The sequence below is a fragment of the Lepidothrix coronata genome, unplaced genomic scaffold, assembly GCF_001604755.1.
Source record: "Lepidothrix coronata isolate B3197 unplaced genomic scaffold, Lepidothrix_coronata-1.0 Scaffold100, whole genome shotgun sequence".
NCBI classification, from domain to species: domain Eukaryota; kingdom Metazoa; phylum Chordata; class Aves; order Passeriformes; family Pipridae; genus Lepidothrix; species Lepidothrix coronata.
Genome location: NW_016690280.1, coordinates 2361223 through 2379350, shown reverse-complemented (window position 1 = coordinate 2379350; position 18128 = coordinate 2361223). Strand labels below are relative to the sequence as shown.

Here is an 18128-nt window from a genome sequence, read left to right as displayed (position 1 = left end):
TTGGGGTCCAGCACCCCTTGAGAGGTCTACAGCGAGCAGCCTGGAATGGGGCTGGAGCAAACATCCTGTTTATAATGATTTCCTCCACACAAGAAATCCAGGGACTTCCTCGCCAAAGGCTGCCCAGCCCCTCTGCTGCGCCGGGCTGCTGGTGGGACATGCAGCAACAACAGGAGCTCTCCCTCCTGCTGCCACATCAAAGCTCTTACAAATCCCAGGGATTACACACTATCAACATTTTAGTTTTCAGTCCGTAGGCAGTTACAACCACACCAAAATTCACTCCATCTCTGAGCTATCTGAGCAACATGACCAACTGACAGCTGCAGGCACATAGACAGAGCCCCCAGCTCTGACACCACGGCCAAGGAACTCCATGGGGATGCTCTAGCTGCACAGGAGCAGATTTGGGCAGCTGGTTTGTAGATAGAGAAAAGAACCTACTCTCACTACCTCTCAGAACCTTTGTGCCTTTTCTCCTATACCTTTAATGAAACAGCACAAATGAAGAGGTCTGCATGCAGAAGCCACAAAATCTTTCCCTTTCAAGAAACTTTTGCAATGGTCAAAATTAAATTTAAACTTAAATCTGAAAGTCCACTCAAGTTAAAGAGTTTGTGGGTGACCTTGATTTTTCCCATGGCTCATCCTAATCCTGCCTTTAGGCACAGCAGGATCTGGGAACATTTTGGTAAGCCCAAGTGGGAGCAGGGCATGCGAGGGGGACTTTCCTGGGCTGCTTAAGTAATAAGTGACTGCCTGGGAGGAGAGGAAGTGAAGTCCAGTGAGCCTGGGGTTGCCCAGGAGAATAAATGTACATACATATGTATGAAACAGCTATGGCTTAAATGAAGTGCTCTTAAAGGCACAGGTCTTCAAGTTGTACCAGAGTAAGGGAGCACTACATGTTACAAAAAAGTATTATATGACTTAACACCTTAAGAGAGCAGATTGGGCACTGTGCCAGGAGAATTCCTCCAGTACTTTCACCTGAGGACCAGAGGGACACCAACCTAGACAATAAACCTAGGATGGATCAGAGCCCAGCGCATTATCTGGGTCTGACAAACCAGGAGCAGTGTCTCCTGCCCAGGTACCAAGGTCCTCTCAGGTGGGACCCAGACCCTGCTTGCTCCTCCCACCCTGGGCAGGACTGGTCCTGCCTTTTGGGTGTGTTTGAACTCCTGGACCCTCCTATAACACTAAAAAAAAAAAAATACAAAAGGCTTATCTTGAAAGATAATTTTACCAAACAATGCACAGTCGCCAAGGGTGGAACAGCTTATGTCCCTGAACAGGGTTTGCAATTGAAACCCAATTAAGAGGAGAGGACGCACCCTCAGCCCAGCTCTTACTCACCCCATTGGCATGTCAGAGGGCAGGGGCCCATGAACCCTTCCCTCAGCAGTGCTGGAGAAATGCCTCTTCTAGTCAGAAAGGGAGAGGGGAGTGGAAAACAAAAGCCATCAGCTGGGAAAGCTGGGGGCAGCTCATCTCGGGGGTGGCAGCCTTGGGCAGCCAGGCATTTCCCACGGAGTGCAGGGAGGCCACCAGGTCCCCTTAGGACAGAGGAGCCCTTGGCTGGCAGCCCAGTTGCTCCCAAGTCACTGGAGGTGACGTGTGCCTGCAGGCTTTTCCTGTGACTTTGCTGCTTGTGCAGTTGCATGTTTAAGAACCCAATCACTTTGGGGTCACAGTGGTGTTCCAGAGCACTCAGCACTGAGTGTGCACACTGTGCCAAGCACTGTAACCACCCACCCTTCCCACCCAGCCCTGGGCATCAGGGCCCCCAGGATCCACCTGCCCCCAGATCCACCGTGCCTGGCCAAGGAACTGCTTTAAAACTGAAGTACTTCAGCAATTTCCTCTCCTAATCTGCAGCAGAGGGTTTCATTTTGTTTGTTGAAGCAGCTGCCCGCCACTGGGGAGAAGGTAACCCGCAGCATCCTGCTGCTGTGGCTGCTGCTGTCACCCACGTGCAGCCTCGTGGCTCTGCCACGTTTTTGGGGCAACTCAGAGGTGTCCTTGTCACCCACAGCAGGAAGCACCCTCCAGCACAGCCACTAGCTCTCCTGCCTTGTGTTGGCGAAGAGGTGCTGGGGAGATAAGAAAAGTAAATTTGGTAAAGCAAACTGTGCTCCATTTATGAAGTGAGCCGGTGAAGGAAATGCTCTCAGGTTCCCTCCTTGCCTGCCATCACACCTGTTCCATCTTCCCTTTCTCCAGGAGGTCAACTTGGCACAAAGATCCCAGGGTGGTTGCTGCTATTAGCAGCAATTTCCATCTTGACGTTCTCCAGAATGGAGAAGGAGCGAGGTGTGTCACAGATGGCCCCAGCCACGCTCACCATCAGAATTAAATCCTGCTTCGTGTGGTGCTGTCATTGCATGGGATCACAGTGGGTCCCTGGGCTGTCCCCCATGAGCAGAGCTGGGAGGAAGAGGCAGGAGGAAGGAGGCAGGGCAGATGTGCCTGTGTTGGTTCCGCAGCAGGGAGAGCAGGGCTTTCCTGGCATCGCCCACCCACTTACGGGAAAAGCAGAAGAAATGCAACAAAAACAACAGCTCCCGTGATCCAGAGGCAGGGGGGTGGGGGACAGGAACCCTCTGCATTCAGCAGAAATGCAACAAAGTGAAAGGGAAAAGAGAAAGAACCAGAGCCTGGCTGCCTCCAGCTGTCCTGGTGCTGCAGAGAGATATGAGCTGCCCCAGTGTGAGGGTGGGTGGGGAGGGCGGCGCAGAACAGTTACAGAGACTCCCACTACAGAGATTCCCACCTACAAAACCTCCATGCTCCAGGTGCTGTGCATTCCCCACACTGCCTGTCACTGCAGTCACCCTGCGTGCTGGTCGATGTGCTGAGTCAGCAATGCTGTGAGCTGAAGCCCACCCTTCCTCCCAGCTTATCCAGCCGATGGACGCTGCTTCCAAAGCCTCCTCACGTAGGAGCCACCAGCTTACTCAGCCCTACGACAGGAGGGGCTCAGATGCTGCCATGCTGACCTTGCTCATGCTAGGGCATGGGAGGGAAGGGGAAAAGAAACCCCCTTACAGTGAATTTTACAAAGCTGCTTTTTAGCAAGCAGAGGCAGCTTTTCCATAAGGGGATTGCCCAAAGGGAGAAGTCTGGATCCTCCTTCTGCTGCAGCAAAACTGGTGGCTGGGAGGCGAGAAAGCCACCAAGGCAGCACCACATAGGCAGCATCACCTCGGGTGAAAACCACAGAGCACATACCCCCGCCTGGATTTCAACAGATGAACATATTGAGTAACAGCCGCTGCCTCTGCGGCTTCAGAGCCCTCCCCTGGCTCAGTCAGCCCCTGCTGCTGCCCCTGCAGCCAGGCAGGAACAGGTTGGTCCCTCTCATAGAGCCCCCAGCCCCACAGAGGCAGAGGACATTGAGGTCCCTGCACAACAGCTGCTGAGGGTGAAGGCTTTGGCCACGAAACCCGGTACTGCCCTTCCTCTGCCAGAAAGGAGCCCCAGCCTGGTGCCTTCCTCCTGCTCCTCTACCCCTGTGGAGCAAACACAGGCAGAAGACTTCACACCCCTCCCTGGCAGTGCAGGAGGAGCCTCACTTGAGAACAGACCTCCTGTGTGCACTGCCCAAACCCACCCAAAATATTTCCTGGCTTTGGCATGGGCACAGAGTCTCCCTTCAGTGTACCGAGGCCAGAGCAGGACTGGGTTTCCTGGAGGCCCCTCACACAGCCCACACCAGCACCATGGCACCTATAGCATAGGATGACTCATCTGGCCTTGCAGGTGTTAGGGGCAAGGCAGGAGAAGCGGGAGGAAATGGTCTAGACCTCCTCATCTGCAACAAAGGAGTCACTGCAAGGCAGGTCTCTCCTCCCAGCATTTAGATCACACACCACGGGCGAGACAAGCTCCTTCCCGAGCCCTGCAGGAGCAGTGGGAAGCTGAGAGCCCAGACGGTCTCTAGGGCTTTTGGTCTTGACTCAGAGGCAGAGGAGACTGAGCAAGTCCAGGAAAGCATCTTCCTACAGCCCCTCAGTCCTGGTTTTAGCACTGCAGAAAGTTTCCTGACCAATACCCACAATGGTGGTTCATTGGCTACTGAATTCCTGCTTTCCCATCCAGTTCTTCAGGATGAATGTCACCCATCAGCTTGCTGGTGGCCTTTCCACACTACTGCTAAGCCCCATAATATAGATGCCATGGAAAATAAAGGACAGAGGCAACAGCTGTCTCTGTGCTCAAACTGAACGTTACCATAGCACTGAGAGGACTCCGACAAGGTCAGGAGCACCTGGAGCAGGGGCCAAGATCTGCACAAATCACGTGGAGGGGACGACCCTGGTCCAGCAACACTGGCTGCAGCAAATACAAAGCATAGCACAAAGAACATAGATGGTCATTTGCCCTAAACCTGCCCATGTAAATGATGGATACAGACCTCAAACCCCATCCTGAGATCACTTTGTGCCAGAGGCCAATCCTGCACACAGAGTGGCCACCTGGGACACAGACAACATCCATATGTGCCCTGAGATGCCAGCACCATCTCCACAGCCCAGCTATGGCCCAGACACATGAGCAGGCCAGGCACTCTCCCCATGAACAGCTCATATCCAGCCCTACTTATCTGTTTGGGCTTTCACCAGCACCCAATGCTCCAAACATGTGAGCATGGAGTGAAGAGCCACTTGGCTCCATCTTCTGTCCCTCCAAGCCCATTATGTCCCTTAGGCTGATGGGTTGAGCATCCTCATGGCTCCAGCAAAAGCTTTAGACACATTTCTGCCTCTCAGGACTGAAGACTAGCCTTCAGCTTCTGAGTGACACAAAGGCCAGAGGACAGAGCTGTTCATCCCTGGTGGAAAGAACACGGAGATATATTTAGGCACAGAAGCCATGTTTAGTCAGGGCTAAGGGGCATGTCCTTGACCCCATCTGTGTGACATCAAACCCAAGTTCTGGTGGTTAACAGCAAAGCTATACTGTCCTGTCTGCTGCAAGAGGAGGCAGGACAAGCAACACCAGATCTTCCAGGAGCAGCTCCCCTCTTCCCCTCATAGCACAGGGGTGTGCAGAACCACAGGGGCTGGTTTTGTGGAGCACCACCTTGGCTTTTAAATGCCATTTGGTCAGATCCACTCCCTCCTTTAAAATCAAGGGCTGTGCTGACCAGTTCAGTTCTGTTTGCAAGTGTGTTGAGTCTCCCCGTTATCTCAGCCAGCCTGCCCTGCTCCGACTGAAGTCCAAGGATTAAGTTTACATTATGGAGCGGAGGGAGGAGGTGGCTCACATTCCTACACCCACTTAACTTGGCACTTTCCCCACCAGCCTCCTGCCCAATGCTTTTCACCCAACACATGCCAAAGGGCTGTAAGAAAATGGGGAGCAGATTACACTAATGTAGCTCATAGGCCAGATGGGCTGATTCAAAGCAAGGCTGAGTTGCTCCAGCTGTTTGCTGGGGGCTGAAGACAGGGCAAGACATGAAAGCAGCCTGTTACACACCGAGGACACACAACATCCTTCCTGATCTCATTCCTAGAGCCCCACGAGGCCACTGTGCCACCAACACAAAAGGGGACAAACACTCAAGTATCTGCAAGTACCACCAGCTCCATGCTCCCCTCCAGCCAGCCCTCAGCACACACTAGAGAGCACATAAAACAATACAGAAGCCACCAGAAGCCTCTTTGCTGCCACAGAGCAGCACAAATGTCAAAAGCTTGCCTGACATGGCAAGTATGCTGTAGGTGGAAGCGAAATAATTAGCTTTCTGTAAGAGAGTGCTCCAGGCTTGCCAATTTCCCCCTTACAAACAAGGACACTATTCAGAGACTTTAAATATAATAAACCTTTCTGCCCCCTTTTCTGAACAAAATAACCTACAGAGAAAAATATTTGAAATAAAAAAAGTCTGGCCCCCATAAGGAGTGAGGGAAGGAAAGAAGATGCAGGGCAGCAAGTAAGGAACCCAAGGCTTATAGAGTTTCAGAGCAGGAAAACTTCATGGAGAGCAAAGTCAGATAGCACTGCATATTCCTTGTGAAATGCAGAGCTCCCTGCTGATCTTAGGGGACGAGTTCCTCACATCTAAATCATTCTGAGATGACAAAATATTTCCTTGAACTACTTCCAACAGTTGGCAGAAATATTCCCATTACTACTGAAATTCTGGCAGAACAAATTAAAACTCCTTTCAGTTTAACTAAATGGTTTTGATGTTGCAAAAAGCATCTTTCCCCTTGCTAGGACTACACAAGGCATTGAGTTCCTTTTGACAAGGGCTGCTATCCAACCTCCTTGAATTCAGCATCCTGACTTTCAGCATCCCAGAAATCCAGAATCCAAAACTACCCGTGGCCAGCGAACACAAACAGCTCTGGGGTGCAGAGGAGAGAGGGTTGGCATGGCTGTACCCAGGGTACCTGGGATACTGAGTGCTGCAGGAAGGGTTAATTGCAACACACATGGACTTCTTCATGAGCCCCCCCTTCAGGGATCAGACCACAACTGGCTCCAAGCACTCTGGGCTCCCAAAGTCGTGCTCTGCAGAGCAGGGACAGAGGGACGAAGGCCAGAGCTGCTCTTTGCCATAGAAACCAGAAAAAACACCCAGGCCATGGCTCTCTTCCCAGGCACGGGGTAAAGGCTTTGCTGCTTGGAGGGCTGTCACTGGGATGCCCTTCTCTCACCAACTTAATCAGCATTTAGAGGCCACTCAGTTCATGAAGAGCGTTTGTTACCGGGTGGGAAGCAGAACTCAGAAAATAATTTCAAATACAAATAGCTAAAAGGAACAAGTTACTTCTTCAGTGGAAAGATTCACCAACCTCAAGTGCCCTAAGTTTGTGTCAGCAACTTAAAATAGATGATGCATTTCAGAAGGGCAAAGCTCGCTGTGAGAGCTGGAGTTTGACCCAGGACAAGAATCCTGACATCTTTTTTTAACAGTCAGCAGTTCCAACACAGCCCCAGAGCCTCGCCTGGCCAGGAGGACAACTCATGGCAGGGGTGGCAAAAGACTTTACAAGTTTTCCACTCCTGCCTGGCATCTCCCTAGAAACAACTATTTGTCCTAACCATCCCAAATTCACACACAAGGTGCCTTGATCCCTCACACAAGATGAGTACTGCTATTTAACTGTTTCAGTGAGGGCTTTGAAGTCAATAGAAAGCACCCCAAGCCATAAGGTCTGCAAAAAGACATCCTTCCCTCCCTCCCAAATGACAACTTTCAGGCTATATCTGAAATAAAGAAGTCTAAACCTGCAAGCTATCCCTTGTTTCAGGGCTTAGGCTGAAACTAGGTTTCAAGGCACTGTCTCCCATACACAGGTAGTTCATAAATATTCGCTTATATGCAAACATTGTTCCTTAGCATTTCCCCTGGAGAGCCAGCCAAGTGGGAATGTGGCTTATTGCGATTCAGTTCTAAACAAAGTTTTCAAGTGCTTTGAAAACTGATTTGCCTACAGGTTTCTTGTCTGCTGCTTTCTTTACATAGAACTATGGCCTCATGGTTATAGCCCTGGACTGTGATTCAGCACATAAGACTAATTCCCAAGGCTCCTGGGTAAACTTTAGGCAAATTCTTGTCTGTGTCTCCACTCTTGTAGCTGGGATAATGACACCAGGTCTCTTTTATAAAGCATTCCATGGTGTTCAGATGACAAGACTGTGTAATCACAGGCAATATTATTGTTTCAATAACCTTTTCATGCAATGTTATCCTGTATAAAGGGTGGCAGACAAAGGCTTCTATTCTAGTTTGGGTTGTCATGTTGCTACCTGTGGAAGCACTCTTGAACTCAGTTGGGTTATGGTAATCTGCCTGCTGCATAAGTCATTCTTGGTGGTGGTTAAAAATCACTCAGTTTCCAACCCTGCTTTAAGGGAAACCCCCAGTTTTACCCAGAACAGGATTTACAGTGACTAGCCAGGAGTGTGAATGCTAAAGCTCACGTTCACAGGATGGAGTATATATGTCAGTCTCACAGAACTTGCTGCCCAGCTTTCCAGCAGAAGAAGACTTGGACCTCCATGTCTTTGGGAAGGCAACAGTCTGTGGAACAGTGAGGCAGAAGGAAGTCTTACTGCTCCACAGACAGACAGCAGGTGGCAGGGAGAGGAGGTAAGGAAGATGCCACTCAGACATGCCCTCTGCAACATCCCAGCTGGCAAAGACAGTCTGTCAGAGCAGAAGTGATCACCCATTTCACCAATTCTGATACTCTGCTACTCTGAACAGCAAATTGCTTGACCCTGGCAAGCCAGGGAAGTGTCAAAAAAACTACTGGGCTACATCACTTTTTCCAGTTTCCAGCTCTGGCCCTGATGATGTGCTTCTAGCTGATCCTAAGGACAAGGAGAGGACACTGTGATATCCTTGCTGCACTGCAAGCCTCCAGGGCCAAGCAATGCCCTATCCCGATGCATACAGATGTCTGCCCACATCTGCTCCTCGCCTACCCACCCTGCAGAAGTTACTGGGGATGTTTTGCCATTCTGCCCAAATTCTGGACTGGCAGGAATTTAGAAACCAGTCCAGCAAACACCACCCCCACACTGGTTTGCCCAGTGGGGCTTATCCTGCAGCAGCTCACGGGAACCGGAGCACAGCCCAGCCAGCAGCCCTGCACGGGGTGTCTCAGGGCACAGCTATATCTGGAAGGGATTTACATTTCTGCAGCTGGAGGAAGGAGGAAGAGAAAGGAAAGGGTTGTTCCTCTAGGACACCGTCAAGCTGTTTAACAAAGTTTGGGATCACGTTTTTCTGGGTCTCTGCTACGCTCCAGCACAACGTGCAGTTCGACTCTCGCGAGCTGCAAACAACTGTTCAAGCGCTTTGGGGGGAAGTTTTGTACAAAGCTTCAGGAGAACAAGGCCAAGTAGGAAGGGCCAGTTCAGACTGCAGCTCTCCTGCCAAGTGAAGTTTTAAAGGGACACGAATCACCATTAGATTCCTTGGGGACAGAGGACTGAGCAGCCTGGAGAGCCCTGGTCTGGTCCAGTATTCATGCAAACAGGATCCTGCAGGCATCCAGCCAGGCTTAGGCTGCTGACCCTGCAAGACATCCCTGCAAGTTGTAATAACCCCCCTTTGCTAAGGAAAACTGTAGAGAATCTGACACTGTTATCAGCTCACTTTTCTGTTTGTTTTAAAGAAAAGGTATTTCCAACTTAAGAGAATTAAAAGCTGCAGATGCTTTACATAGCCCAGCAGTCTAGTGCATGGGATAATGAACATTTATTTATGCTACAGGATTTTCAGGAATGCCCAAATCTCCAGTCAACATCCATATCAAAGGGGGACCAATCCAAAAAGTCCCTGGCTAAACAGGTCAGGGCCTGCCCACAGAAAATGCAAAAGACTTTTAAGGCAAGTACAAAGACTAGTACAAAGCTGGTGTCTATCTGCCAGCTGTATGAGTTACATACCCACACAGTGGGCCAGGGAAAGGAAACTCTAAGCTGATTAAATTTGCTATTTCCAAAATGCTCTGGCAAGGCAGGGTTACCTGCACAGTACAGCGATTTTTGCTTTGATCTCCAGGAAACTTCTGTTTATTCAAAAATCCGTTTGCTATAGCAACCGTGGGTTATAGAAAAGGAGGGAGGGGGAAAGAATTCCCTGGTGCTTTGCTAGAAAGGCTGCACCACCACTGTCAGAGTCCTGTGGTTAAATCCCTGGGGCCAAATGGCATTTCAACTCATTTCCAGAGAATCCTGCAGACTCAATGCTGGAGCATCTTGACAGGTTCCTGTAGGAAGGATCCTGGGTTTCCTGCCCTGCTCTGTGGATCAGCTGCCATCCTGTGCTATCAGTCACCATCCCCTGGGAGCAGAGATTTCCAGCATGAACGTTCATCACACCAAACAAGACTCTCCTCACTGGTCACCTTATCACTCCTCTGTCTGCGGGAGGAGACACTTGGAAACAGCAGAGGTATTCAGAAGCAGGAGATCAAAAGTTCCTCCCTTCCTTTGAGGCTTCAATCTTTTTTTGTTGTTTTGGAAGAGGAAAAAATACCCAAACACGCAGCCCTCAAGAGGGACACAAGAGCTGTTGTTTTTCTTTCCCATGTACTTATAATTATCAGTGCAAATTCAGCACCGTTGATTCCAAGCAAACAAACCCAGGTGTCAGTCCCATTCCTCAGTCACAAATAGCTTCAACAAGTCCATTTTTAAAGCTGTGTTATATTGGGTGAGGGGGATTTGCTTTTGTGTTTCCAAGTCCTACATCACACTTCAGGAAAAGAGACTTCAAAATGTGTCCCAGCCACAAGGACTCAAAACAGATTTTTATTTTTTTTTTTTTATTTTTTTTTTTTAGTAGTATGAAATTCTCAGCTTCCATTTGGTGCCCCCATTTCCAGCAGCTGGTATTTATGCAAAAGAACATCAAATGCCACAGGGCTTGTAATAAAAATAAAATCATGAAAGCTCCCACCACAGCAGTTTTGCAGCCTCCCTGGGCTGTTTTCAGCCAGCACAAGACTTCTTAGCCTCTGCCACAAGCAAAGAAAAGAAGATAGAGGGGGAATGGAACAAGATAACAGCTTTTGGTGAGGGCACAGCCTCTCTGCAGTGTATTTATATGCCAAGGAAGCTCATGCTGGACGCTGCCATTCCACCAGTTATATTCCTGGGGACTAACTGGGGTCCTCCAAGCCCTTGACTGTGGCTCACAGTGGGTTTTACTCTGCGCCACACAAGAACTGGGGTTCTCCTCCTTCAGCTTGATGCCAATCACGTGAAGGTGTTTTACCTGGTATAAAAGCCAGAGGAATTTGCTGGGTTTGCTTTCATTCCAGTGCTATGGATTTCAAAGCAGCTGCTGTAGGATAAGCCACTTCCCTTTGCACAGAAAGATCTTTTCCTTCATAAATATTTTATGTCACCTCCTGGCTACTGAAGGGCAAAGCCAGACCCTGGCAAGAGAAGCCACGGGGACCTAAAGCTTCTCAGGGGGACAAAGAAGCTTCTGCAGAAGCAACCACCATGAAGCCCAGGTTTCCTAACATATTTCCTTGTTACTTCAAGAGTCAGAGAACAGTCAGACCGATTTAACAAGAACCCCTCTCAGCATCAGCAGCTGAGACTGTTTGTGGCACAGACCAAGCTGTAAATTATTCAAGAGCCAAAGAGCCACTGCCATTCAGGAAGGTTGGGCACATCTGCACCTCTTGCCAGCCTGTCTGTGTGCTCCCATTCCTGTCCCTTTCTCACTTTGAACATTCTCTTTCCACACTGGGCTGCAAGGACAAGGAAACCACAGTGAATTGCTGACTAGACAGGCATCCCCAGAGGTTCTACCCAAAGCCACTTGGAGCCAGGAGCACAGCAGAGTCCATGCACCCATCATGCAAATGGTCCAGGAAAATGCTGGTTTAAACAACTGCACAGACAGAAATGGGGATGGGATATGGACAGAACAATGAAAGCTGGTATTTATATTTGGATGCAAATTTTCCCCAGCAGCACTGGTGACCAAGAAGCGGAAGCCTTTGACTTCAGGGAAAACCTGGTAGTGACTAAAAGCCTTCCAGAAGTATAACAGCCTGGCTTATTTACTTCCCTCCAAGCCAGTAAAACACTAGAGCATTAATAAAAACAGCCTGAGCAATGAAATGCAAATGCTACTCAAATAATTAAATAAAGAGAATGATCCTCCTCCCAGAACAATGGCCGGGGCTGTAACGTGCCCTCGCGGGAGAGCCTCATACAGGAGGCTCTTGTTCCAGGAGTTTCAAAGAGGCTGTTTAATTTTAGTAGGTCGGCAAGCATATGACATTACAAAGCACTTCTTGGACAAAGGCAGAGCCGAGGAGCTCTGCAATCCATTTTCCCTACAGGAAGGAAGGCAAAGCTTCCTATTGCAGGGAGGAGGTGGAAGGGGAAAGGGGAGGGGGTTCACATTTTAGAGAACGAACAAGGCCAGTGTGTAAGATTCAGGCAGACCAGCCACAGAGCAGGGAGGTGAAATCAGCCGAATAGGGTCGACTATAAACCAGCCTCATGTCTTACCCAAGCTCAGCGTGTGTTTGCCTTTTTCATTTTGCCGAGATTAGTTCGGCTGCAGTTGCAATCCATCCAAATCCTGAGTCCCCTCCTAGGAGGGATGTTTGCCTTTCACTTCCTTAGAAGGGTACATATTGACTTTGTTCTTTAACATAGCCAGGGCTCAGCATCACCATTAGCAGCTGTCCAAATACCAACTGGACAACTTGTGCCCAGCTCCCTTGAGTCAAGAAGACACAGAACAGAAATGCTCCACGCTGGCACTGCAGCCCTCCAAGTGGGGTGTCAAAGAGAACTTGGGGGCTATATCCACGGATTTTTAAATAAGAAGGGTCACCAACACATGCTGACATTGCAAAAGGAGCTTGCTGACTAAACACACGTTGCCCAACAAAAGTCCCTCTCCTGCATTGCTTAACCGAGGAATGAACTAGACATGGATTGCATTATCCCAGCTCAGCCCTTGGCACCACAACCAGGGACCGACGGCTCCGACAGCTCAGTTCACACAAGTGCAAGTCCCAAAAGCTGAGAACTTTTTTTATCTCTACTAAAATGACTCAGGGAGGCCACAAAGTTACATGGAATATTAAAAAGAGGAAGGAAAAAGTAACAGAGCTGCTGAACGTACCCTTTGACACTCTCCTGACTTGCCTGCAGTTATAAGTAGAAGCAGATGAACTGGCACAGGAGATGGGTTTGGAAATCCTCATTTTCACCTGATTTCCACTATCCTGACACAGGCACACCTTCATGCACACAGTTATTTAAGCATACAATGGTTCATGCCCTCACCCTCTCCTGGGCTGCACCTTTCCTATGGCAGCACACAGGAAGGTGCCTTTCACGCTCACCTTCCTCTGCTGCCAGGGACTCACAGAAAACAGCAGGCAGGGAAAATAAAAAATATTATATATACCTGCCGGGCTAGGGGAAAGAGCTGCAGGAACCTGCTGTTCCAGCCTTTGCACTAATCCACTCGATTGCGTTTTATGTCCCTGTGCCTCTACAGCCATGGGAAACAGAGTTGTTGTTTTCAGCTGCCTCTGCATTACAGATGCTGAGCCAGAAGTAAAGCTCAAATCCAAAAAATCAGTTAGAAGAGTTACCTTTCCAGCTAATGTTTTATAAGAGGGACTGAGAGGGGAACAGATGCCCTGTTTCCTACCAGGAAACAGATCAGTGATGCACTTTCTACCTTTACAAACTCCAAATGGTGGAAAAAACCACAACTCCAGTTTCACTGTGAAGATTTCTTGACCCTCCCTTGGCTACTTACAAGCAGCTTTAGTTAGAAGACAGTTTACTCATCAAAGAACACGGGGAAAATCCAGGCCCTGATCACACAGTGAGTAGAGCACAGCTTGTGAGTAATTTCCAACTCACACTGATGCTTCAAGCTGCTCCAGAGGTTGTGCTTCACCATAGATTAGCCATTTCCTCCCAGCAGAGTGAGAACTGTGCAGCTGTACACGTCACACACAGTAAGAGCCTCTTACCCAGAGCTTGCCATCCCAATAAAATGCTCCCAGCAGCTTGACAATGTGCCGGTGATCACAGGTTGCCAGGATTTCAATCTCCACCATGTAATCCTCCAGTTCATCTTCACTCTTTGTTTCAATGACTTTGGCAGCTGCTAAAGCACCAGTTTCCTTGTTTTTAGCCTGAAAGACAAAAACAATGTCAGTCCAACAAAGGCAAGGAGAGCCAGGAACACACAATACTTGCACAATTCCTGCTGTTCCAATTCACGCTCAGCTTGACTGGCACCGGCCATAACACAAGGAGGGAAACTTGCAGATGCATTTCTGCTTCCTAAACCTGCCCGCAGCGTCACAGGGTGGCTGGATACTGCATCAGGGCCAAAGTATCCTCCTTCCTCCTGCCAGTCTCCAATGCCCACACCACCTCCCATCACAGAGAGATAGAGGCTTTTAGAAAAGGCAATGTGTCCTGTTGTTTGTAGAATGGGGGGGGGGGAAAGAAGCAAGAAAACCTTGAAGTATAGAAGCGCTCTGATAATATCACAGGTGAAAGTATAAATTACTAGAAGTCCCAAGTAAATCCAACCAAGATGATCTTGCTCTTTACAACACTCTGACAGGAGGGTGGAGCCAGGTGGGGGTCTGACTTTTTTTCCAGGCAATTAGTGGCAGGATGAGAGGAAATGGCCTCAACCAGTGCCAGGGGAGGTTCAGATTGGACATCAGGAAGAGTTTCTTCACAAAAAGGGTTGTCAGGCATTGAAGGGGCTGCCCAAGGAGGTGGTGGAGTCACCATCCCTGGAGGTGTTCAAGAAACAACTAGACATGGCATTCAGTGCTCTGGTCTAGTTGATAAGCTGCTGATCAGTCAAATGTTTGACTCAATGATCTTGGAGGTCTTTTCAAACCTAAATCATTCTGTGATTGTGTGGAATTCACAGTACAGCTGTGCACCACCCAAACATCTCTGCACTCCTCTTCCTCAGCAGGCCAGTTCTCTGTAACAAATGAGGGAAACTTCAGGATCTTCACAGGTAAAGCGTCAAGAAGGGTGTATTTAAACTCCCAGGACTGGCCAAGTATTCCCTGTGTGGCATATTAGTGAGCTCTTCAGAGCACAGTAAGAAAAATACAACACATGCTCTCCCACCTTCTCCCTCCATTTTAATTGGTTTATTCACCAAATAACTGGAAAACCATCAAAAACTTGACTTCTCCCAAAACTGCCAGGGCAAGTTTGCATTTTGCAAATGCGACTCATGTAAATTGTTGCGACAATTAGAAGTTTGCAACAAAACACCAAGAGGGTGTTTGCGAGACAGTCTGCACACAGGGCTGCACCACGAGGTGTGTCACACGCTGAGAGAGGGGGTGAGACAGCAGCTGTTGACTCAGGAGCACCCTGGCATTCCCAGAAGTGCATTGAATCAGCAGATTAAGGGGCAGAAACCCCTACAGCTCACCTGCTCTGCTCCCACTGTGACAGGAGAGCCCCCATGGCATGATTCCAGTTTATCACCCAATTTTTTTCCATCACACCCACTCCAGGCTACCTCTCCCCCAGGGGAGCAAGTCCCGCTGTGGATGTAATCACTGGAGGAGCTGGCCAAGCTCCGGTTGTGACCTTTCTTACCGCTCTGTAGTTTACATCTCTGTGTTTGGAAAACCTACGTGGAGCTTACAGGAGGATTAATTCCTGGTATAAACACCACAAGCCCCACTGAACAGCTTTACGTAGCTTAGGTGAGAGTATCAGTGTACCAAGGAGCAAGGCAGGGAGGGGAGGAGCAAATACGGGGAAAACCATACAGACGGAGGAAAATGAGGGACCCTTGAGTCTCTGCTGGGTTTTGAAGACTTGCTGCATTTGCAGGAGTTGGCAGGAGCACAGCTGTGTCCTTACCACAGGGGACAAATCCATCTCCATTTGGACTTGCTGTCCAAATGCAAGACAGCAGCTCATGCTGGCTTCAGAAGAAATTAGAGGGTTTCTTTAGCTCAGGTTGGTTTGTTTCTCACCAAGAAGCCATCAGACACCCACAGAGCAGGGCTTGGAAGGGGGAGGAGATGCAGAGCAGAGCAAGCACAGGGAAAAGCACAGAGCTTCCAAATGGGAGCAAAAAGTGCCCCACTGTGTTTGCTCTGCACTTAGGGTGTTGGGAGAGGGCCAAGGAGGGGAAGTAAATATTGTGAGAAGAGGTGGGGCTTCCCTTGGAGATCTGCCATCGCACGCTTCCCACCAGCAGGGTCCCAGCCAGCCCAGTCATTTCAGGATGCTGGGGCCCAACAGGCACCTGAAAAAACCCAGGAGCAGAGCATGTCCCAGTCTCCCCACGGCATCATCTCCCACTGAGAGGTCAGAACCAACCTACTCTCACCCGCAGACCTCAGGGGAGCCACCCCAGCAGCCACCTCTCATCCCCTCCTGGGCTTGCTAAGGCATCCGGGGGGGGTGGATGCTGGGCTGGGGGACAGGGGTTTCCAAAACAGGCTGCAAACTGTTTCTGCAAAAACCAGCCCAATTACAGGGTGACCACCTCAGCACAAGTTCATGTGGAGAAGGTGAAGATGTGGGGAGAGGTTCTGTTCTCAGATAAAACACCACCAAACATGCAGCCCTTGAGGAATTTACGGCATTTCCAATTTTTCCCAGTGAAATTTGTGGACAGAAGCAAAAGAATCACTCAGATGGTGAGATTCCAAGAAACTGATGCCAGTCTACTGCAGTTGGTCAGTCTAAAGCAGGCATCCAGTTCCATCTTTTAGCTCCTCCACTCCTGGGCATTTTAATCCCATGGATAATTTGTCCTTGGGGTGGTAATTAGCACCAAAAAAAATTAGAGCAGACAGCTGCCAGCATGGTGCCCAGGAGGTGCTGCTGAACTACAGTGAGATCCATTACAGTCATTTAAAACCCCAAAAGCCCTCCTAGCCACCACTAGCCTTTGTGCAAATCAACGCAGTGCTTGGACCATGGTGACAGGTCTGTGCAGGAACAGGGCTGGAATGTGCATTCCACAACAGAAAACATGTCACATAAAAGTTATCCAGTAAACCACTTCCAGAAAGCCATGCCAGCAGCTAGGCAGGGTACAACACAAAGGATCTTGCTGAAGTCCTCTGAAGCAAGACAGGCACTGGACATGCTACTGCCAAACACACTGGGAATACCAGAGAATAGGGGATGAGTAGGATGACTCCTAGAAGGCAGAGGCATAAAGAAACCACAGCTCAGTTTATGGATTTAAGGGGTGAGAGGTGGCTGTTCAGGTGACAGAAGCGGCTGTTTGGCCTTTGCCTGTGACTCACCCTGGCAGCTATTGTGAAATCCAGATTGTGACAAACACAGGAACTATTTTAAGCCTTTAAAGAACACATTACCGGAAGGCTGGATCGTTCAGTACAGCCAGTTTCTAGGTGAGGCAGAGGAAAACCCTGTGCAAACTCTCGTAACAGAAAAAGGAGAACTACCACTGAGAGAGCACCCTGATTGCTTCATCTAGGCTTGCTTGCACCCACTATCTTCCCAAGCCAAGGGATGATCCTTTATAAGCTGGTCTGCCATATCATCCCACCATATTTTTGGCGTGAGCGATTCTTTCCATCCTTGAAGCCCTGTCTCTGTGCCAGGAGAGCTGATCCTTCAGATATCGCTGACTGAGAGAACAAGGAGTAAAGAGCCTGGTGCTTTCACTGGATGCTGTATTTGGGGGTTGATAGCTGTGACTGCCCCACCCCAATGTACTGTATTCCTGTTGCGTCTTTGTATGCAAGCAACTGCTCACTTATGTATTTCTCAGGGATTACATAATGATCAATGGCCTTCTGATGAACTTTGCCTGAGCTCTCTGCATCAATAAACAAACACACAATAGACGGGCTTGAGTCAGTGCTCACGTTGTTGTCAAATAATCAATGGGAGCTGGAATGAAGACGCCTCCCCTGTGGAAACAGGCTGAGAAAGTTGGGGCTGCCCAGCCTGGAGAAGAGAAGGTTGTGTGGAGACCTCAGAGCCCCTTCCAGTATCTGAAGGGGGTATAAGGAAGCTGGAGAGGGACTCTGCATCAGGAACTGGAGTGACAGGACAAGAGAGAATGGCTTCAAACTGACAGAGAGTAGGTTTAGATTACATATTAGGAAGAAATTCCTTACTGTGAGGGTGGTGAGGCCCTGGCACAGGTTGCTCAGAGAAGTTGTGGCTGCCCCATCCCTGGAAGTGTTCAAGGCCAGGTTGGATTGGTCTTGGAGCAACCTGGTCTAGTGGAAGGTGTCCCTGCCCATGGCAGGGAGGTTGGAACAAGATGATCTTTAAGATCCCTTCCAACCCAAACCATTCTAGGAGTTCCATGCCCAACAAGCCCCCTAGAGCCACTTCAGTTTGTCATCATAAATGAAACCTACTTGGGGTTTTGTTTGAAATGCTGAATTCAGGCCTCGGTGCCATCCAGAAGAGTGGCTGGTGACAAATGGGCAGGAGTGCAGCAGCGAGGCTGGCACAGCCCTGGTCCCGCAGCCCCCACGGGCACTGGGTCGGGCAGGGCTCCGACTGCACTGGGCTGGACCAGCGCTGCTGCTCTGGCAGCTGAGGCAACACTTCTGCCAGGGGAAGGGGAAGTGGCTTGTGCAACACGCCAAGAA

The 18128-nt window shown here is 49.4% G+C and overlaps 1 protein-coding gene across 1 annotated transcript in view; it reads right to left on the bottom strand.

Annotated features, from left to right (window-relative positions):
- The window catches only part of STK10 (serine/threonine kinase 10), a 46822-nt gene that overhangs the window by 21832 nt on the left and 6862 nt on the right, over positions 1 to 18128 (bottom strand). The window contains exon 2 of the mRNA XM_017822989.1: positions 13506 to 13670. Within this exon, the coding sequence (XP_017678478.1) occupies positions 13506 to 13670 (165 nt within the window). The remainder of the gene's footprint in view (positions 1 to 13505; positions 13671 to 18128) is intronic.